The 23879-nt window shown below is 46.3% G+C and overlaps 1 protein-coding gene across 2 annotated transcripts in view; it reads left to right on the top strand.

The window, feature by feature from the left end:
* CDC42 (cell division cycle 42) overlaps positions 1-23879 on the top strand; it is a 208867-nt gene that overhangs the window by 146780 nt on the left and 38208 nt on the right. For both annotated transcript variants that reach the window (XM_063942959.1, XM_063942958.1), the window contains exons 3-5: positions 5147-5219; positions 5381-5490; positions 20658-20855. In XM_063942959.1, coding sequence (XP_063799029.1) covers positions 5147-5219; positions 5381-5490; positions 20658-20855 — 381 coding nt within the window. The remainder of the gene's footprint in view (positions 1-5146; positions 5220-5380; positions 5491-20657; positions 20856-23879) is intronic.

Below are 23879 nucleotides of genomic sequence, written 5' to 3' on the forward strand. Positions count from 1 at the left end.
GACGACATACCAAATGTGGGACAGCCGGCTTCTCAGCCTGTGCCTGCCCAGGCGTCTCAAAAGCCATCAGGGGCTCTAAAACGCCCGCTACCTCAGATGGCAGACACAGATGTCGACACGGATACTGACTCCAGTGTCGACGACGATGAGACTAATGTAACTTTCAGTAGGGCCACACGTTACATGATTGAGGCAATGAAAAATGTGTTGCACATTTCTGATGTTACCCCCGGTACCACAAAAAAGGGTATTATGTTTGGAGAGAAAAAACTACCAGTAGCTTTTCCTCCATCTAAAGAGTTAAATGAAGTGTGTGAAGAAGCGTGGGCTTCCCCTGATAAGAAGCTGGTAATTTCTAAGAGGTTACTAATGGCGTACCCTTTCCCGCCAGAGGATAGGTCACGTTGGGAAACAACCCCTAGAGTGGATAAAGCGCTCACATGCTTGTCAAAGAAGGTGGCACTACCGTCTCCGGATACGGCTGCCCTGAAGGAATCTGCTGATAGAAAGCAGGAGGCTATCCTGAAATCTATATATACACACACAGGTGTTATACTGAGACCAGCTATTGCTTCAGCATGGATGTGCAGTGCTGCAGCTGCATGGTCAGATTCCGTGTCAGAAAATATTGATACCCTAGACAGGGACACTATATTGCTAACCGTAGAGCATATAAAAGACGCACTTTTATACATGAGGGATGCACAGAGGGATATTTGCCGGCTGGCATCCAAAATTAGTGCAATGTCCATTTCTGCCAGGAGAGGGTTATGGACTCGGCAGTGGACAGGAGATGCAGATTCCAAAAGACACATGGAAGTTCTGCCTTATAAGGGTGAGGAGTTGTTCGGGGATGGTCTCTCGGACCTCGTTTCCACAGCAACAGCTGGGAAGTCTACATTTTTACCCCATGTTCCCTCACAGCCAAAGAAAGCACCGTATTATCAGGTACAGTCCTTTCGGCCCAATAGGGGCAAGCGGGTTAAAGGCGCGTCCTTTCTGCCCAGAGGCAGAGGTAGGGGAAAAAAGCTGCAGCATACAGCCAGTTCCCAGGAGCAAAAGTCCTCCCCCGCTTCCTCTAAGTCCACAGCATGACGCTGGGGCTCCACAGGCCAGGTACGGTGGGGGCCCGTCTCAAATATTTCAGCAATCGGTGGGCTCGCTCACGGGTGGATCCCTGGATTTTTCAGATAGTATCTCAGGGGTACAAGCTGGAATTCGAGACGTTTCCCCCCCGCCGTTTCCTCAAATCTGCCTTGCCAACCACTCCCTCAGGCAGGGAGGCAGTGTTACAGGCAATTCACAAGCTGTATTCACAACAGGTGATAGTAAAGGTACCCCTACTTCAACAAGGACGGGGTTACTATTCCACAATGTTTGTGGTACCGAAACCGGACGGTTCGGTGAGACCCATTTTAAATTTGAAATCCTTGAACACATATATAAAAAAATTCAAGTTCAAGATGGAATCGCTCAGGGCGGTTATTGCAAGCCTGGACGAGGGGGATTACATGGTATCACTGGACATCAAGGATGCTTACCTGCATGTCCCCATTTACCATCCTCACCAGGAGTACCTCAGATTTGTGGTACAGGATTGTCATTACCAATTCCAGACGTTGCCGTTCGGTCTATCCACGGCTCCGAGGGTCTTTACCAAGGTTATGGCCGAAATGATGATACTCCTTCGAAAGAAGGGAGTTTTAATTATCCCGTACTTGGACGATCTCCTGATAAAGGCGAGGTCCAGAGAGCAGTTGTTGGTCGGGGTAGCACTATCTCGGGAGGTGCTACAACAGCACGGCTGGATTCTAAACATTCCAAAGTCACAGCTGGTCCCTACGACACGTCTACTGTTCCTGGGGATGGTTCTGGACACAGAACAGAAAAAGTGTTTCTCCCGGAGGAGAAGGCCAAGGAGCTGTCATCTCTAGTCAGAGGCCTCCTAAAACCAAAACAGGTGTCTGTGCATCACTGCACGCGGATCCTGGGAAAGATGGTAGCTTCCTACGAAGCGATTCCATTCGGCAGGTTTCATGTATTAACCTTTCAGTGGGACCTGTTGGACAAGTGGTCCGGATCGCATCTTCAGATGCATCGGCTGATAACCCTGTCTCCAAGGACAAGGGTGTCTCTAGTGTGGTGGCTGCAGAGTGCTCATCTTCAAGAGGGCCGCAGATTCGGCATACAGGACTGGGTCCTGGTGACCACGGATGCCAGCCTTCGAGGCTGGGGGGCAGTCACATAGGGAAGAAACTTCCAAGGACTATGGTCAAGTCAGGAGACTTCCCTGCACATAAATATTCTGGAACTAAGGCCCATTTACAATGCCCTAAGTCGGGCAAAACCCCTGCTTCAAAACCAGCCGGTACTGATCCAGTCAGACAACATCACGGCGGTCGCCCATGTAAACCGACAGGGCGGCACGAGAAGCAGGACGGCGATGGCAGAAGCCACAAGGATTCTCCGATGGGTGGAAAATCACGTGTTAGCACTGTCAGCAGTGTTCATTCCGGGAGTGGACAACTGGGAAGCAGACTTCCTCAGCAGGCACGACCTCCACCCGGGAGAGTGGGGACTTCATCCAGAAGTCTTTCAAATGATTGTAAACCGTTGGGAAAGGCTACAGGTGGACATGATGGCGTCCCGCCTAAACAAAAAACTAGAAAAGTATTGCGCCAGGTCAAGAGACCCGCAGGCGATAGCTGTGGACGCTCTAGTGACACCGTGGGTGTACCGGTCGGTTTATGTGTTCCCTCCTCTTCCTCTCATACCAAAGGTACTGAGGATAATAAGGAGAAGAGGAGTAAGAACTATACTCATTGTTCCGGATTGGCCAAGAAGAGCTTGGTACCCAGAACTTCAAGAAATGATCTCAGAGGACCCATGGCCTTAACCGCTCAGACAAGACCTGCTGCAGCAGGGGCCCTGTCTGTTCCAAGACTTACCGCGGCTGCGTTTGACGGCATGGCGGTTGAACAACGGATCCTGAAGGAAAAGGGCATTCCGGAGGAAGTCATTCCTACGCTGATTAAAGCTAGGAAAGAAGTAACCGCAAACCATTATCACCGCATATGGCGAAAATATGTTGCGTGGTGTGAGGCCAGGAAGGCCCCAACGGAGGAATTTCAGCTGGGCCGTTTCCTGCACTTCCTACAGTCAGGGGTGACTGTGGGCCTTAAATTGGGTTCCATTAAGGTCCAGATTTCGGCTCTATCGATTTTCTTCCAGAGAGAACTGGCTTCACTACCTGAAGTTCAGACTTTTGTTAAGGGAGTGCTGCATATTCAGCCCCCTTTTGTGCCTCCAGTGGCACCTTGGGATCTCAACGTGGTGTTGGATTTCCTAAAGTCACATTGGTTTGAGCCACTGAAAACCGTGGATTTTAAATATCTCACATGGAAAGTGGTCATGTTGTTGGCCTTAGCTTCGGCCAGGCGTGTATCAGAATTGGCGGCTTTGTCATGTAAAAGCCCTTATCTGATTTTCCATATGGATAGGGCAGAATTGAGGACTCGTCCCCAGTTTCTCCCCAAAGTGGTATCCGCTTTTCATCTGAACCAACCTATCGTGGTGCCTGCGGCTACAAAAGACTTGGAGGCTTCCAAGTTGTTGGACGTAGTCAGGGCCCTGAAAATCTATGTTTCCAGGACAGCTGGAGTCAGAAAGACTGACTCGCTCTTTATCCTGTATGCGCCCAACATGTTGGGTGCACCTGCTTCAAAGCAGACTATTGCTCGCTGGATCTGTAGTACGATTCAGCTTGCACATTCTGCGGCTGGACTGCCGCATCCTAAATCAGTGAAAGCCCATTCCACAAGGAAGGTGGGCTCTTCTTGGGCGGCTGCCCGAGGGGTCTCGGCTCTTCAACTTTGCCGAGCAGCTACTTGGTCGGGGTCATACACGTTTGCTAAATTCTACAAGTTTGACACCCTGGCTGAGGAGGACCTAGAGTTTGCCCATTCGGTGCTGCAGAGTCATCCGCACTCTCCCGCCCGTTTGGGAGCTTTGGTATAATCCCCATGGTCCTTACGGAGTCCCAGCATCCACTTAGGACGTCAGAGAAAATAAGAATTTACTCACCGGTAATTCTATTTCTCGTAGTCCGTAGTGGATGCTGGGCGCCCATCCCAAGTGCGGATTGTCTGCAATACTTGTATATAGTTATTGCTTAACTAAAGGGTTATTGTTGAGCCATCTGTTGAGAGGCTCAGTTGTTATCATACTGTTAACTGGGTATTGTATCACGAGTTATACGGTGTGATTGGTGTGGCTGGTATGAGTCTTACCCGGGATTCAAAATCCTTCCTTATTGTGTCAGATCTTCCGGGCACAGTATCCTAACTGAAGTCTGGAGGAGGGTCATGGTGGGAGGAGCCAGTGCACACCAGTAGTCTAAAGCTTTCTTTATAGTTGTGCCCAGTCTCCTGTGGAGCCGCTATTCCCCATGGTCCTTACGGAGTCCCAGCATCCACTACGGACTACGAGAAATAGAATTACCGGTGAGTAAATTCTTATTTTAATTACTTTCATTTGCATCTTTCACCCTCTTTGAAGCCCAGCATCTCCTAACCATTCCGGGCTCCTACCACCTCACTAATACCTATACAACATTCCTGATCTTAACCTGATCTTTGTTGTTCATTCACACTGTCCTTTTTATGACATTCGAGTTACTGACCTACCCAGGGTGCGAACCTATTGCCTGTGGCATTGCAGTCAGACACTCTTCATTGAACTACAATGTCTGCCCTTGAGTTTATCAGAAATTGTGGGTTTTTGTTTGTCCACCCTCTTTGAGGATTGACCACAAATTCTCAATGGGATTAAGATCTGGGAAGTTTCCTGGCCATAGACCCAAAATGTTTGTTTTGTTCCCTGAGCCACTAATATCCCTTTCAGACCGACCGCTTGTAACACGGGTTATTGCACACGAGCGCACACTAGCCCTGGTTGCTGTGCCGTCTGAAAGGGTCCAGGGAAATATCCTGGGTCGAGTTACCTGGTATTTCAACCCTGGTAGTGACCAGGGTTGTATGCGGATTCAACCCGGGTAGTTGTGCAGTGTGAACGGGTTGTCGGGTCAATTCGATTGTTTTTGCTAAAATACCATCTAAGCTTACAGTAATAACTTTCTGCTTCACAGGTATTTGACAACTATGCTGTCACAGTTATGATCGGCGGGGAGCCATACACTCTAGGACTATTTGATACAGCAGGTATGTAACTTACCAACATTGCAATAGTAAGTTAAATTAAATAATTCTGATCCAGGCAGTATGCTGTGTTTGTGTACTTTTAAAAGCTGATTTTATATTTCTTTACCAAAAAGTATGGTGTATGGTTTTCCAGTTATTGATGAACTTTATTCTGTTTACAGGACAAGAAGATTATGATAGATTACGACCCCTTAGCTATCCACAGACAGATGTGTTCCTTGTCTGCTTCTCAGTGGTTTCTCCATCTTCATTTGAAAATGTGAAAGAAAAGGTACTTATCTTCTATGAGGTTTTTATTTTTCCTTATTGGGATAGTACCTAAATTGTGTGCACACTTACCTGCCATGAGTTCCATTGAAAGCTGACCTTGGTGTGGAATGATCCTTGGGTGTGTCTGTCTTTTGCGATTACACAGTGCTTTAGACACTATTTAGCACAGCAATAAAATAAACCAAGAACCTATGGACAGGTTCTCTTTAAAAACATTTATAAAATTACCCTTTTATCTTGTACCACTGCATACTGTACATGAACTGATTTTTATAGCAGTTGTTTAAAAACTATTCATTAGTACAACATTTTCGGTTTTTGTGTTTTGTGGCAAAACCAAACTGTTTGACCAGTGGAAGACTACTGGGAAACATTCGGAGAAAATACTGGCCCCAGGTCAGCATCCACTCTAATCAAAGCAAATTCTTACAAAGTTTTATTATAAATGGTATCGTAGTCCTGACGGACCAAAATGTGTCCCTTGTACTTGCTGGTGTGGATGTGTGCAGATGGGATGGGAACTTTTTTTTTTTTCTACATGCATGTGGGATCTGCTTCAAGGTTTCCTCCTGCTGGGACAGGTTCTCAATTCTCCTCACTTTGCTCCCACCTAGTGCTAACTTCTCTGCTAACTTGTGATGAACAGTGGGACCCTTCCCACTCCCATCCCCTCTCCAATTGCCTAGAAATGTTATTAGTATTACCTTATTTAGCAAATTGATACAACTGTATAATAGCTTTTATTCTCTGATTCATTTTGTGATTGTGTCAAATAAATCATTTTGATGTTTATTTTATGTCTGTAATACAGACTTCCTAAATAGAGTTTAAAAAAAAAAAATCCTGTTTGGAATCAAATGGCTACGATGTCTGTTTTCCAGTACATGAGATAAATGTTAATGGACCATTTTACTACTGTCAGATGTGCTATTAAGAGTGCAGGTAGAGTTATGTTTTTTTTTTGTTTATAGCTGAAAATGCATTGTTCACCTACCTGCATTTCGGTAGCCATTTTGTAATCTGTAATGTTAGTGATATTGTAGCATAACTGTGCTAGATATTAGTAATTTGATACGCTGGGATATCTGTATTGTTGGTTCAGCTCACAAAATAGTAGTCTCCAGCAGGTGTAGATGTCAGGAGCGTGTTAAAAAGAAACACTGACACTGTAATTTCAGGAAGAACAACACATGTTTGTTTCTAGAAAAGCTCCTATTTAGTGACAGAAAGGGCTATCCTTCAGGAAGCCATTCAAAGATTAGAAAGGCAAGATGTATTTGTTCCAGTTCCACCTCATTTGGTAAACCAGGGTTACTATTCAAACCGATTTGTGGTACCGAAACCGGATGGTTCGGTCAGGCCACTTTTGAACCTGAAGCCGCTAAACCCTTATCTGAGGGAATTCAAGTTCAAAAGGGAGTCTCTGAGATAAGTGATCTCAAGGCTGGAGGAGGGAGAGTTTCTGGTGTCCTTAGACATCAAGGATTCGTACCCCCACATTCCGATTTGGCCGCCACACCAGGCTTATCTCAGATTTGCGCTGTTGGACTGTCTCTATCAGTTCCAGGCACTGCCGTTCGGCCTCTTCACAGCACCGAGGGTATTCACCAAGGTAATGGCAGAGATGATAATTCTCCTCCGCAGGCAGGGGGTGAATATAATTCCTTATCTGGACGATCTGCTGATAAAGGCATCTTCAAGGAGAGGTTGTTGCAGTCCATTGCTCTCACAACTCGACTCCTCGGGGGACATGGATGGATCCTGAATCTTTCCAAGTCACATTTGGAGCCGACAAGGAGGTTTTTTTCTTGGCGATGATCCTCGACACAGAAGTGCAGAGGGTATTTCTTTTTCATCCACTAGGGGTCACTGGAGTACTCTTGGGATATGGACGGCGTAGCAGAAACAAAGGCACTGAATATTTAAATTTAGAACTCTCCACCCCTCCATATCCCAGAGTTCCTCAGTGTACGACCTCAGTGTTTTTTCTGTGCTCAAAGCACTAACATCGGCTTGTGGGAGTTCCCACACTTTGTGGAAGATTTTATTAATTTTTCATTTTTACTTTTTATTTTTACTTTTTTCAATAGCACATCCCTTCCCAGTTTCAGGAAAAACATGGGTCCGGGATAGTGCCGCTGCACGGACAGCGCATGGCGTGTCGGTCCTCACAAAGAGCACCCTCACAGCCACAGGCAGCCCACTTCTCCTGCAACAGCTGGACGGAGCTTATACATAGAAGCCCCGTCGCAGCCATGACTAAGATGAGAAAGCTGGACGGAGCTTACACATAGAAGACCCGTCGCAGCCATGACTGGAGAGCTGGACGGAGCTTACACATAAGAAGCCCCGTCGCAGCCATGATCAGAGATACAAGAGCAAGGTAGGCTGGGGAACGGGGACGGTCAGCGCAGGCTGCCGCCCCGCTATGGGGGTTTTGATATGCCGCTTCCGCCGCTCATCCGCCCGCCACAGCGCCCAGCCGCTACGTCTGCCAGCCCATTCGCTCCATACAGCAGCGCTACGTCCGCCCGTCCCAGCCGCTCCGTACCGGCCGCCCAGCACCATCCACCCGCAGATCAGTGCCAGCGCTAAGAGGCTGCAAGAAGGCCTCCCTGCAAGTCTTCCCGGGCTTCCCGCGGAGACACAGCGTTACAGGGGGGAAGAGGGGCGGTGGAATCTGGCGGATCACAGCGGCAAGGGTATGTAAAATACCTATATGAACAGCAACAGTGTATGTATATGCAGCTATATATATGTGACAGGTATTTATAATGTATTGTAACCTGTCCTGTGAGTTTCACTGTATAATAGGCTATTGAGCCTATATTAATGTCTGTGATTATCACTGTATAATAGGCTATTGAGCCTATACTAATGTTTGTGATTATCACTGTATAATAGGTTATTGAGCCTATATATTAATGTCTGTTATTATCACTGTATAATAGGCTAGTGAGCCTTTATTATTGCTGTATAATAGGCTATTGAGCCTATATTAATGTCTGTAATTATATTCATAGAGCATGTGTTGTACCCTGCCTGTGATTATCACATAATAGGCTATATTAACACTGAAACAATTGTAATTTGTTCTGTGATTATCAGGGTCAGCATGGCAAAGGGGCCATTTTAACCATGCTTCCTGTTTTCCAGTTTGTGATTCTGGAACATTCCTGCCCTACATCTCTAAGCCACCAGAGGCGCAGGGGTGTTAGTGGGAATTTGGTTCGGGTTTCACATAGGCTGCCCATGTGAACTGCTTTTCAGAGATATGCTTTTCAGCAATAAAAATATATATATGACACATAATAACTTCAATAAGTCGTGCAAGTGTCTGTCCGTTGCCTATTGTGGTGTCTGTCTGCATAGCGAGTAAGGCTCCAGCGCAGACTAAAAATAATTTTAAAGATCCTATGTTAAGCATTGGCAATTAAAATTAAACTCCGCTCGACAGGAGCGGTAACATCGAAGTCTCGGAAGTTACTCCGCCAGCTCTAACGAAGGACAGTCTTTCCAAAGGGCCAATTTCCCTTTGGGTACCAGGGTGTTTATTTAACTGGTCTTATAATTTAATGCAGTCGGACGATTCTATGTCAAATCTCACAGCGATAACTACAAGTGAGAACGGTACATTAGACCAGCACTCAGATAGTGCGGGGTTTTTGACAACATGCATTGCTAAGACCCAGTGAGTCAATGTCTCAATTTTTACAGAGACTAAGTAGACTCTAAACACTATTTAACCGTTTCCACATCTAAATGGGACGATCCGCCATTGGTGAATTCGTCTGTGTCAAACATTATAAAGACCCAAGATACATTTCGGTCACTAGACTCTATGTATGGAAACAATGACGATCACGGTTAATGAGAAGCTGCAGAGTATATCTGTAAAGCTTCTGCTAACGCCGGTTACGTCGATTCTCACTTTTCATCGTCGCTAGTTTCAGCACGACAAGGCCAGAGGTTGTTTGGTCCTAAATTTGATATTCAGCCATTGCCGCCTCCAGTATCAAAACGAAAATACTTTGTTCCGGCGTTTTAATCCCTTTAGACTAGTCTTTTCAAGGCGGTGGTACAAAAACAGTCACGCCTTGTAACGACAGGACGCTACAGTCAACAAGCCAGTGGCTTGACGACTTCTTAGGCCATCTCCATTTTCCAATTGTGGAAGCGCGTCTTTAGATGTTACATTGGCGGGGTTTCCAGACATCAACTCATGGATGTCTCCGCTATTTATAGATTAAAGGACAAGACTGCCTCTGTCGAACGGTTTGGCAGGTTGTCATTCAGTCTCTGCTGGTTTCAGCTGGTTTTATTTCCAAGTACACCAACAGAGTCAGGGTTACTTATTCCCCTCTGTTTGGCGTAACGAAACCAGAGGGCTCCGTCGCAGTCTTAATCAGCAAGTCAATTACTGCAGTTTGAAAATGGAATTTCTGCGGTTAGTATTTGCATATTTGGAGCCACAAAATTGCATAATGCGCTTGATCTTCAATACCCATTCCAGTTTGGTCACCGCATCACAGGTTCTAGCGTTTTGCAAAACGCCACAACCATTAACCATTTCATCTACCGTTTGGCTTCTTGACAACGCCTCGGGTATTTACCAAAGTGATGTTGGTGATGATAGCTCATCTCAGAGCCCTGCCAGTGACAATCGTTCCATACTTAGACGATCTGCTCATAAGAACTCTGTCTCAACAGAGGTTCTTCTTACTGGCGCTACTAACGTACACACGGTGGCAGGTCAAGTTCAAAAAGCAATCGCATCTAATTCCGTCTGAACGACTTCAATTCCTAGGTATGATTATAAATACGGTAAATCAAAGACATTTACCTACTACACCAGCAAGAACAAATATACCATCTAGTACAATTAGTGCAAAAGCCACGCACACTAGCGGTACATTGGTGTATTCGCCTATTAGGAACAATGATGTGTTTTCAAAGCGCTTTAGTTCGCCGGGCTTCTCTCGCGTTTCCCACAGGGGGGCGAGGGTGTATATACTCTGGACGAGAGTCTCAGAGGTTGAGGAGTTGTAGTTAAAAAAGATCAGCGACAGGGGTTCTAAAACGGATCACGACAGATTGCTGTCTATAAATGTCCTGGAACTCCGTGCAATTTACAATGCACTACATACTTCGCTTTCAGTCTGTCCAAGTACAGTCAGACAACTCAACGGGAGTTGCATACACAACAACCAGGGAGGACCAAGAAGCCGCATGGCAATGCAGCAGGTAGCTTGAATCCTCAATTGCCAGAACACCATTAGGTGATGTTGTCGACGAGGTTCATTCCGGAAGTGGACATATGTTAGACAGATAATCTCAACCGTCGGGATTTATATCCTGAAAACTGGGCATTAAATCCAGAGGTTTTTCATATGTGAATCCACAGGAGGGGTTACCCTCAGGTATACATGATGGCATCTCGCCACAATTACAAACGCTCAGTATGTGTACAGAACGACAGATCACAAGGGCAGTGGCGGTGGAGGTTCTCACATTCGTGTGGTTATTCAGCCTCGTGTATCTGGCTCCACCATTTTCCGCTGTTCTCTCCGTTGCTAAAACGGATCATAAGACAGTTCGTCACAGTCATACTAGTGATATCTCATGGGTTTCAAAGAGCTTGCTTCTCGAATCTCCAAGGAATACTGGCACACGATCTTGGCCCGCTCATAATACGTCCAACCTGTTACAACAGGGACCGTTCTTTTACCCCTAGTTACCTATGTACCGCGGCTGCGGTTGACGGGGTGGGGGTTCAGACCGCCCTCTTAAGAAAAGAAATAGGGCATTACAGTATCGGTTATACCAACCATGTTACGAGCTAGGAAGCCGCTTACGGCAGCTCATTATTACAAAATTTGGTGTGCCTATATAGGTGGTGAAGCTCGGAAGTTTCCGACATCATCTTTCAAGTTACCTGTATTCTGTTATTTTACAGACGGGGTGGGATGGAGAACTGCGTTTATTTGCACTGAAGGTGCAGGTATCTGTGTGGTCAAGTTATTTTCAAAGACGTTTGACTCTATTGCGTCGGTACACACCTTTCTACAAGGTGTCATCAAAGTGCAGCCTCCATTTATCCCACCTACAGCGCCAGGCGACTTGAGGTTGGGTTCAGATTTCTTACAGTTTTCATATTTTGAACCCTTACAACAAATGGGGATTAAGTTTCTCACTTGGAAAACGTTTTTCTTCTAGCCTTAGCTTCGGCAAGGGTTTTGTTTTCATGTTTGGGTGCCTTGTATTCCAAGCCACCGTATTTGAGTTTTCTCATGACAAAGCAGAACTTCGGACGAATTCCGATTTCTTATTCTTCACATCAATACACCAATAGTGGGCATATTCTAGAATTCTGAATGTGGTACACGCTTTACGCGTCTATATGTCCCGAACGTCTACAGTACGTAATACGGATACGTTGTTTGTTCTCTATGATGCTGCCAACTGGGGTTAGCCAGTTTCTCAGCAGACATTATCCAGTTGAATAAAAATGACTACAAGTCAGGCTTACTTTAAGACTAAGTTACAGTCGCCTACGTCAGTAATAGCTCATCCCACAGGTTCTGTGGGAATGTCAGGACCAGCTGGTCGTGGAGCGTCTACGACGCGGCTACATAGCCTTCAGTGCACACGTTTGTGCGCGTTTACACGTTATGAAACGGTTGCGGCATCAGCATCTAGCTTTGGCTGCCTACTGTTACAAGTGTCAAACAGCTCTCCCGCCCACGAGGGAAGCTTTGGTACGTCCCAAGAGTACTCCAGTGACCCCTAGTGGATGAAAAAGAAAATAGGATTTTGGTACTTACCAGGTAAATCCTTTTCTTTGAATCCATAGGGGGCACTGGACGCCCACCCAGAGCAGTTTTACCTGGGTTGTATTAAGCTCAGAGGAGCTTATGGTAACACATTTTCACCGATTGGTTCAAATTATAAAGGTCTATCGGTTATGGTGTCAACTGTTCAGTTGACAGTAACGTTATGGGTCAACTTTGTTGTTGTCCGTTATGTTATAGGAATTCTCCATTGTCAACCTCTCTATAGTAGTTCGCTCAGTAAAAACACTGAGGTCGTACACTGAGGTACTCTGGGATATGGAGAGTTCTAAATTTAAATATTCAGTGCCTTTGTTTCTGCTACGCCGTCCATATCCCAAGAGTACTCCAGTGCCCCCTATGGATTCAAAGAAAAGGATTTACCTGGTAAGTACCAAAATCCTATTTTCTACTGGTGGAGAAAGCGTTGGTGATCCAAACTATGGTCCGGGATGTCTTGAAGACTTCCCGGGTATCGGTTAATCAGTGCATTTGCCTTCTGGGGAAGATGGTTGCCTCCTACGAGGCTCTTCAGTACGGAAGATTTCATGCACAGTCCTTCCAACTGGACCTCCTGGAAAAGTGGTCGGGGTCTCATCTGCACATTCACCAGAGGATACGTCTGTTGCCAAAAGCCAGGATTTCACTCCTGTGGTGGCTACTATTGCCTCACCTGCTAGAGGGCCACAGGTTCGGGATTCAGAACTGGATCCTTCTAACCACGGATGAAAGTCTCAGAGGTTGGGGAGCAGTCACCCAAGGGGAAACCTTGCAAGGAAGGCGGTCAAGTCTGGAATCCATTCTTACAATCGACATTCTGGAACAAAGGGCCATGTACAACGGTCTTCTACAAGCGGTACATCTTCTACAAGATCGGGCCATTCAGGTGCAGTCGGACAATGTAACGACGGTGGTCTACATAAACCGAGAGGGCGGAACGAAGTGCAGAGCTGCAATGTCAGAGGTAAAAAGAATCCTCCTCTGGGCGGAAAGGCGCGCATTAGCGCTGTCGGCAATCTTCATTCCGGGAGTGGACACTGGGAAGCGGACTTCCTTAGCAGACACGATCTCCATCCAGGAGAGTGGGGCCTCCATGCGGAGGTGTTCACGGAGGTGACAAATCTTTGGGGTGTACCTCAAATAGATATGATGGCCTCCCGTCTCAACAAGAAACTTCGGTGGTACTGTTCCAGGTCAAGAGACCCATAAGCAGTGGCGGTGGACGCCCTGGTAACTCCGTGGGTGTTCCAGTCCGTGTACGCGTTTCCTCCACTTCCACTCATTCCAAGGATTCTAAAACTCGTGAAGAGAACAAGAGTTCAGGCAATCCTCATTGCTCCGGACTGGCCAAGAAGGGCTTGGTACGCGGATCTACTGCTGGAAGACAGAGGCCTCTTCCTCTCCAGGAGGACCTTCTGCAACAGGGGCATTCGGATATTAAGACTTACCATGGCTACGTTTAATGGCATGGAGGTTGAACGCCAGATATTATCTCGGAAAGGCATTCCGAACAAGGTTATTCCTACCCTGATACAGGCTAGGAAAGGAGTAACGTCTAAACATTACCATCGCATTTGGAAAGAGTTTGTGTCTTGGTGTGAATTCAAGAAGTTTCCTACGGTAGAGTTTCAACTGGGACATTTTCTTCTCTTCCTGCAAGCAGGTGTGGATATGGGCCTGAGTTTGGGATCCATAAAGGTCCAGATTTCGGCCTTCTCCATTTTCTTCCAGAAACAACTGGCTTCCCTACCTGAGGTTCAGACTTTCTTGAAAGGGGTTCTGCACATCCAGACTCCCTTTGTGCCACTTACGGCACCCTGGGATCTTAATGTGGTGTTACAGTTCCTTCACTCTGGTTCGAGCCTCTACAGGAGGTTGAGGTCAAGTTTCTTACGTGGAAGGCTGTCACTTTGTTTGCCTTAGCTTCTGCTAGACGTGTGTTGGAGTTGGGGGCTTTGTCTTGTAAAAGCCCCTACTTAATCTTCCATGAAGATAGAGCTAAGCTCCGGACACGTCAGCAGTTCCTTCCAAAGGTTGTGTCTGCTTTTCATATCAACCAACCTATTGTGGTGCCAGTTGCTACTGAATCCTCAATTTCGTCAAAGTCCTTGGATGTTGTAAGGGCTCTGAAAATCTATGTGAAGAGAACTGCTAGTCACAGAAAATCGGACTCTGTTTGTCCTGTATGATCCCCAAGAAAATTGGGTGTCCTGCGTCTAAGCAGACTATCTTTTGCTGGATCAGGGTCACTGTCCAGCATACATATTCTATGGCAGGATTGCTGTGTCCCAAATCTGTTAAGGCTCATTCTACTTGTAAGGTGGGTTCTTCCTGGGCGGCTGCCCGGGGTGTGTCTGCTTTACAGCTTTGCCGAGCGGCTACTCTGGGTTGAACATGTTTGCTAAGTTCTACAAGTTCAATACTATGGCCACTGAGGACCTACGGTTTGGTCAATCTGTTCTGCAGGAGCCTCCGCACTCTCCCTCCCGTTCTGGGAGCTTTGGTACATCCCCATGGTACTAATATGGACCCCAACATCCTGTAGGACGTAAGAGAATAGGATTTTAATTACCTACCGGAAAATCCTTTTCTTGTAGTCCGTAGAGGATGCTGGGCGCCCGCCCAGCGCTTCGTGATCTGCAGTGGTTACTTGGTTCAGTACTGCTTTGTTCTTGGTTAAGTACTGTTTTTTGTTACTTGGTTAAGTATTCTTGTACAGCAGTTGGTGAGTTTTCAAGCTGGTTAGCTTGGTTTGCCTTGTTATGTGTGAGCTGGTGTGAATCTTGCCACTATTTGTGTAAAGTGCTTCTCTCGAAGTTGTCCGTCTCCTCTGGCACAGTTTACAGACTGTCTGGTAGGAGGGGCATAGAGGGAGGAGCCAGCCCACACTCTTAAAGTACCCATGGCTACTGGTGGACCCATCTATACCCCATGGTACTAATATGGACCCCAGCATCCTCTACAGACTACGAGAAAAGGATTTACCGGTAGGTAATTAAAATCCTATTCTCTAAAATTAATTTAAGGATTCAGGAGTTGCTACACAGTCAAACGGTAATGCGTGTGATGGGTTTGATGGTGTAGACATTGGACATAGCATGTACTTAGTTCCATTAGATACATCTGCAATGTCTGATCATTTCCTAACAGAAAGGTTTTTCATCGGACAATAAAAGCGCAGGTCATGGTCTTCCTCTGGAAGTTAGGTGGTCAGTAGCTTGATGGTTATTGGACATCCTATCCTGGACAAAGGAAGGCTCCTTTGGATATCAGATGTCAACTCTGACAATGGGTGCCAGCCTGTGGGGCTGGGGTGAAGTGTCGAGAAGGAGTTGCTTCCAGGGGCAGTGGACCAAGGAAGAAATGTTGCCTGCCAATAAATATATTGGAACTTCTGGTCATATATATGGCAATTATTCAGGAAAAAAATATCCTTCTGATGAATCCAGATGGAATCTACTCGAACATGCAATGGCAGTGACGTACTTCAACCGTCAGGGAGGATCTCACAGCCAAAACTTATTATATATACTTATATAAAGGCAAGTCACGCTTTAAGGTGGTTTCTAAATTCCATCTTAATGAAGAAATTGTAGTCCCAGTCTTACAGGGGCCGGACTTTGCTGCGGGAGATGCGTCGTCGGACGTAGTCCGTGCCTTAAGGATTTACTTGTATCTTACCAGTGCTATCAGAAAGACGGATCCTCTCTTCATTCTTTTGAATTTCACAAGAGAGGATGGCCTGCGGATAAGCAAACACTGGTGAAGTGGCTTTGGATGAAAATTTCAGAAGAATATTCTCAAGCTAATCACCCTGTTTCCGGCTAATGTCTCTGCTCATTGTACTTGTAAGGTTGGTCATTATGTACAGCACAATGTAGTGTTTCAGCAGAATAGATTGTTAGGTAGACACGTTCTCCATTTACACATTCATTAGACATTATGCCTTGATATCTTTGCCTCTCAGGATGCTGAATACGGGCAAAGGATTCCCCTGTCTAATCAGGAGCAACCCCACCACTAAAATTGCTTTGGGACATTCCAGTGTATCCTGTGGACCCTGCAGGAGAAATAGGTTATGGTAAGAACTTACTGTTGATAACAGTATTTCTCCTATGTCCACATGTTCCACAGGGATCCCACCCTGACTCGCCTGATTTGAGGATCCTTTTACTCAGTAACCTCTTCCATCTTGTACGCAAGGATGTGCATGTGTGTTCTTTTCGCCTGATTAGGGCTCTACCTAATGCTCCTACCTTGAACTTGGGAAAACAACGGATTTGCCTAAGCCAGGAGGCGGGATATATGGAGTGGCCCGTTGCATGCTGGGAAGCCGAAAAGCTTTGACCGTTTTGTGCAAATCCGCTGTCGCTCCACTGTATCCCAGTGGAACCTGTGGACTTAGGAGAAATATTATTATCAACGTTAAGTTCTTACCATAACGTATATTTCTCTAGCATCCGTAAGGAATATTGGGGAATTAATACAATGGGGTATAGATGGGGTCCAAAAGAGCCGATGCATTTTCAATTTCTTCAGCTGGGTGTGCTGGCTCTTCCCCTCTGCCCCCTCCCACATGCAGTTTAGAAAAAAGTGCCCTCAGGAGAGGATGCACACTCCGAAGAAAACTCTGGAGCTCCAGTTTCTTTTAAAACTTTATTTTCTGCATTGGGGTACACTGGGTTCCACAGGGATAACATCAGGGTGTAGAGTAGGATCTTGATCCGAGGCACTAACAGGCTAAAGCTTTGTCTGTTCCCAAGATGCTCAGCGCCGCCGCCTCTATAACCTTGCCTCGGTGCACAGGAGCTCAGTTTGTAAGTTGGTGGCTGCAGTGCAGGCAGCTATCGGGGAGCAGCCCTGAAAAGAGCTTTTAAAAGTGAAGACTGACGACTTCAAGGGCTGCAGCAGAGGCACTGTCCATGCTAGATGTCATGCTGACGACATCTGCTGCAGCTCACTCACCTCCCCCAGCGGCACTGTATACTCCCGTGTCCCTGGTTGCCGGGTGCTCACAGCAGAGGCTCGCGTTCTCTACTTCAGGCACGCACACCAGCTGCAGCTCTCCGGGATCGCGTGGCCGCATTCAGGGAGGAGGTAAGAGGGACCCCAGGTGGGACCCATTAGGAGGTGGGCCACGCGCGCTGGTGTGGACACTGTGTCAGTACAGAGACCCCACGAGACCACCGGGGTAGGGGCATAGGTCAGTTTTACTAAAAAAATACTTGTTCATATGGCCCACAGTACCCAGTGTTTGAAGTCCAGTAAAGGGATAAGGCTCTGACCTGTAGCCCCTCCCCCAGCCCTAGGGCGCCATTTAGAGCAAATGTTCCCACTCTGGAGCGCTCTCTCTCTCTCTCTCTCTCTCTCTCTCTCTCTCTCTCTCTCTCTCTCTCTCTCTCTCTCTCTCTCTCTCTCTCTCTCTCTCTCTCTCTCTCTCTCTCTCTCTCTCCCCTCTCTTTCTCTTTCTTTTTTGGGATTGTTACTGGATACTGTGGTTCGGAAAGTGTTCCTCCCAGAGGAAAAAAGCAAGAACGCTCCAGGAGATGGTCCGAATGGTTCTACGGCCTACTCTGATATCCATCCATCTTTACACAAGATTGTTGGGCAAAATGGTTGCTTCATACGAGGTTATCCAGTACGGAAGGTTCTATGCCACAACATTCCAATCAGGAGGAGCAAGTGGTCTGGCTCACACCGGATAATACGGCTGTCACCTCAGGCCAGGATTTCCCTTCTGTGGAGGCAACAGTCCTCAAACCTACTGGAAGGTCGAACTTTCGGGATTCAGGATTGGATCCTCCTCACAACAGATGCGAGTCTGAGGGGATGGGGAGCTGTCGCCCAAGGGGCTCAGTTCCATGGCAGGTGGTCAGCCCACGAAGCCTTACTTCCAATCAACATTCTGGAACTTCAGGCGATCTACAATGCTCTGCTTCAAGCCTCTCCTCTACTCAAGGATCACGCGGTCCAGGTTCAATTGGACAATGCCAAAGCGGTGGCTTACATAAATCGACAAGGAGGGACAAAGCAGGGCCTGCATGCGAGCAGTGTCAAGGATACTCTTCTGGGCAGAAAGAAATGCAAGAGCAGTGTCTGCAATCTTCATTCCAGGAGTGGACAACTGGGAAGCGGACTTCCTGAGTCGTCACGATCTCCACCCGGGAGAGTGGGGGCTTCACCATCCGGTGTTTCAGCAGATCATCGACCAGTGCGGCTGCCCACAAATAGACATGATGGCTCCTCGACTCAACAAGAAGCTTAACTGGTATTGCTCACGAACTAGGGACCCTCAGGCGAGGCCAGTGGATGCACTGATGTCGCCTTGGCCTTACCGGCTGGTCTACCTGTTTCCGCCGATTCCATTATCCCAAGGCAATTCTGATTGCCCCGGATTGGCATTGAAGGGCGTAGTACCTGTATCTTCTGGACATGTCCGTCGAAGACCCTTGGCCTCTGCCAATGAGAAGAGATCTTCAACAAGGGCCGTTCGTCTACCCGGACTTACGGCGACTACGTTTGACGGCATGGAGGTTGAGCATAACATCCTAGCTCACAAAGGCCTTTCCAAAAAGGTTATTGCTACCATGGTTCAGGCCAGGAAGCCTGTGATGTCAAAACACCATCCTCATCTGGAGAAGATATGTCTCCAGGTGCAAGGTACACAGAGTTCCACTTGGGACGTTTTTTACGTTTCCTGCAGGCTGGTGTGGATAAATTAAAATGAAGTGCAGAGCGCTAATATAGTGTATAGTGAACGCATTACCTGTGAAAAAAGAAGGGGGTTAAAACAATTTATTCATGTTTAAGTTCCTTAGTGAAAAGGTGAAGGACTTACACTGAGTGTCCATGGTCTCTGAGGCTGTCCTGGGTGTTTGATTGAACTGAGCTACAGCGGGTCCGCTCACTAAGCTTTCCCTAACTCTGCCTACCTTCCTCCGTGCAGAGCTTCGGCTAGCGGCCTCCGTCCTCCGTGCTGGGGATCGCGCAGCCTTAGACCACGGACACTCTTAGTGCAAGTCCTTCACCTTTTCACTAAGGAGCTTAAACATTAATGTTTTAAACCCCTTCTTTTTTCACAGGTAATGCGTTCACTATACACCATATTAGCGCTCTGCACTTCATTTTAATTCATCAGTTTACTATCTGAGCAGCTGTTACATCACACCGCAGTTCCACTTTTCATTCTTATGGCGTGGATAAGGGCTTGCGTCTGGGTTCCATTAAGGTCCATATTTCAACGCTCTCCATTTTCTTCCAGAAGAAATTGTCAGTGTTGCCAGAAGTTCAGACCACCTTTCAAGGGGTACTCCACATGCAATCTCCTTTTGTGCTGCCCACGGCACCCTGGGATTTGAATGTAGTGATGGAATTTCTACAATCCTCCTGGTTTGAACCTCTGACGGTAGAAGACAAGTATCTCGCGTGGAAGACTGTGATGTTACTGGCCCTGGCTTCTGCTAGGCGTGTCTCAGAATTGAGGGCCTTATGGTGTAAAAGACCCTACTTGGTCTTTTACGAGGATAGAGTGGAGCTCAGGACTTGGCAGCAGTTCCTGCTGAAGGTCGTGTCTGTGTTCCACTTGAATCAACCTATTGTGGTTCAGTTAGGTTCTGGCACTTCTGCTCCTCCCGAGGTATTGGATGCGGTGCGAGTCTTGAAGATCTGTATCAAGAGAACAGATCAGAAAGACAGAGCACGAACAAGAAATCAATCATGCGTAGAAAAAGGGTTGCCCTGCTTCTAAGCAGTTCATTGCTCGTTGTCTTAGGCTTACTATCCAACAGGCCTATGTGTCGGCAGCTTTACCCGTTCCACAGTCTCTGAAGGCCCACTCGATGAGATCTGTGGGCTCTTCCTGGGCGACTGCCCGTGGAGTCTCGGCCTTGCAACTATGCCGAGCTGCCACCTGGTTGGGGAAGAACACCTTTGTGAAGTTCTACAGGTTTGATACCCTGGACACAGAGTATACCCAGTCTGGGCAGGCAGTGCTAAAGACGTCTCCGCACATTCCTGCCCGTTCTGGAACCTTTGGGACGTGGTGAATCTCACCACTCATTGTTATGTTCCTTCTCTCAAGTGTGTCCATTCTCTATAACTGCTTGTGGGAGGGGTCATGGAGGGGGGAGGAGCCAGCACACCCAGCTGAAGAAATGTAAAGTGCACCGTCTCCTTTTGACCCAGTCTATACCCCATCGTACTAATTGCCCAATATCCCTTATGGACTACGAGAAAAGGATTTACCGGTAGGTAATTGAAAAAAAAAATTAAAAAAATTTGTACCTTTTTGAAGAAGCTTTCATATTGTGCTTTAACATGACACTTTTGTGTTTCTTAGTGGGTACCTGAAATCACTCATCACTGTCCTAAGACTCCATTCTTGCTTGTTGGGACACAGATTGACTTAAGGGATGACCCCTCCACAATTGAAAAACTTGCAAAAAATAAACAGAAACCAATCACTCCAGAGACAGCCGAGAAACTGGCCCGAGACTTGAAAGCGGTTAAGTACGTGGAGTGTTCTGCACTGACACAGGTATGGTATGGAAACGCAATGTCTATGGTTATGTCAGTACACATTTTTCCAATCTGTTTTTACAGAACAGGTGTTAATTAACAATTAGCAGTCCTCACCAAGTCCTAAAATCTAATCTCATGTTACAGATACAGTATGTAATTGATTTTGCTTTACCATTATTTAGTCAACAAAAATAAAGCCACTTACCAAAGCGGTGTGTGAAATAGTGTCAAGTACACCCCAAGATTCAATAGCTTTTGGAATCACTGTTGGCAGCTATAAATTGACACTTTTTTTTTTTACTTTGAATTTGAGGAATTTGGCCCGCATTTTATTACAATATTGCTTCCGTCAATTGAGGTGCAAGGGCAGTTAATATTCTTAACCTGGACTTTGTCTTGGCGTCTAAATCTGTATAGTGAAGCACAACGGGGCTTGTGGAAAAAAAAAAACATGGCCATTTCATCGTAGCACTTCAGATCTGGTTTCAGTCGCGCACACATTGATCAATGCGATTTTGTCACACTGCGATTAAGACGCATTTGAAAAATTAAGCTTGGTGCAAGCAGAATTGTAAAGGGACCTGTAGCAGTGAGGTGGGATGTTGTGCGACTGCAGTAATGGCGTTATGACGACACATCTGCAATTATTATTTTTTTTCTTCCAGTTTTGCGTAAAATTATGTGCATTCCCAGATGCTGACCACATGAATGTGCCTAAGCAGGCTTGATCACTTTTTGATCTACTCAGTTGTGAGTGGAGGGGTGCGAAGGGTGCACGTGCTTTAACCTAGACCAAGGACAATAAGGCTGTGTTTGTAAATATAGAGAGAAGAAGCCATAGTGTTTACAGAAGGTCGAGGGCAGGTGCACATACCCCCTTCTGATTCCAGTCACCAGCATTAGGGAACAGTTTTCAAGCTAATTAAAGCTTTTTGTTGTGCATGCATATTTAAAATATATACGTATATATTCTGCAGTGAAGTGCAAAAAGTAATGGGATAGCAGTAAGTAAATGGTAGGTGTTGCAACCAGCTTATGATGTCTTTGAAATGGCCAGACCTGCTTCAGTTTAAATTTGACATTACGTGAGTCAGTTTGAACACCAGCTAGTCTGCTCATGGTAAGGCGACATGAATTACCGGAGTTCTAACGGGGTCTGATAGTGGGTGCTGACAGATGGAATATTCCTTTTCTGAAGTTGTGCGGACAGTCAACATTCCTCTATCTACATTGTCACTTATATATTGGGAATACTTCATGGAAGGCATTACTGGACCACATGTGCTTAACCGCTTGCCTGGCATAGTCTCATCAGATTCGACCATGCCTGCAAATGCTCTATCTGACCTGGTCGCACAGGATGCGACCAGTCAGATATTGTTAGCTGCGGCAGGGAAGAGAAAATTCCCTCTCCTGCTGTCAGAGAGACCCGGACGGTCCATCTGCCTCCCTGCACTCTCCCTTACTGATTGCCGTGCTGCCGATCACTGCTGATCAGTCAACACGGCAGGACAATAGCAGCCGCTAGGGAGTGTAAATTAACCCTCTCAAGCCACCCCCAGAGAACCCCCCCCCCCCCGCCTCTATATCTGGAGGCTGTCCCGGCTTTCAAAGTGAAAGGTGCAATGTTCCAATGGTCGTGATGTTCCCGATCGATGTTTAGAAAACATATTTATATATTTATTTATTTTTAACTAAAATCATTCGGGATAGGGTTAAATTCATGTTCTTCACCTAATTCACTGTTGGAAAAAAAAAAAAAGACAATTTCGAAGCAGTTTTTGGTGAAATAAATAGAGGTTAATTCCCGTGACCAGCGACGTCTGGCCAGAAATGTCCGTGGTAACAGACGAGTACGTTCCTGCTTTGTGCAGATGCACATACTGGATGAAATTATAAAGCGCGCATTATTAGCTGCACTTAGCTCAATTACCTTAATGTTGAAAAGTTATGGGTGTGTACCTTTTTACGCATGGTTTTTTTCCATGTTGTAATAATGACGAGGTACAAATTTATTGTGGGTTATTTGGAGTCTATTTACTAAGCTATGAAGGGAGATAGTCGACAGAGATAAAGTACCAGCCAATCGACTCCTAACTGTCATGCCACAAGTTGTTTGAAAAATGACAGGAGCTGATTGGCTGGTACTTTATCTCTGTACAATTTATCTCCATCCGAGGCTTAGTAAATAGACCCCTTTGTCACATGACATTATTTATAAACTTTGAAACGTGGTGAGAACTAGGTGATTGGTAAAAACAGAGCTCTGCAGGACCATGTATATTTTCATACGACTTTTTTTTATTGCCTTCTGGTTGTCTACAACTAGTGTTTTGGGGTCATTTCATTATACCTATTTTTAAACTTTTAGTCTGTGTCCCCTTCCTTTAGCAGTGGTGCATAGACTTTGTGTTTAGGAACGTGATTAGCAGATATGAAACACGTACTTATGGGAACAAACATTGGCACAGTGGCAGTTTTTTTCCCCCCAAGCAACAAAATAACATAATTGAGCACTATTGGCCTAATCTGTATTACATGGTTTGGTTGTCAAGTCACTACATAAACAATGCACCTCTGTCAGTTGTTGAACCCACATTGTAGAGATTTACAGTGAATGAGGATGTAGTCTCCTCGGCAGTATTGATGCCTGAACAATGACCTGTTATAACACTGTACTAGCATTGTGCCAGAAACATGCGTTTAGGGGTTATTCAATTGCTCTTCTCTGACGTCCTAAGTGGATGCTGGGACTCCGTAAGGACCATGGGGAATAGCGGCTCCGCAGGAGACTGGGCACAACTAAAGAAAGCTTTAGGACTACCTGGTGTGCACTGGCTCCTCCCACTATGACCCTCCTCCAGACCTCAGTTAGAGTCTTCTGCCCGGCTGAGGTGGATGCACACTAGGGGCTCTCCTGAGCTCCTAGAAAGAAAGTATATTTTAGGTTTTTTATTTTACAGTGAGATCTGCTGGCAACAGACTCACTGCAGCGAGGGACTAAGGGAAGAAGAAGCGAACCTACCTAACTGGTGGTAGC

Source organism: Pseudophryne corroboree, chromosome 10 (genome assembly GCF_028390025.1).
Source record: "Pseudophryne corroboree isolate aPseCor3 chromosome 10, aPseCor3.hap2, whole genome shotgun sequence".
In the NCBI taxonomy this organism is placed as follows: Eukaryota; Metazoa; Chordata; class Amphibia; order Anura; family Myobatrachidae; genus Pseudophryne; species Pseudophryne corroboree.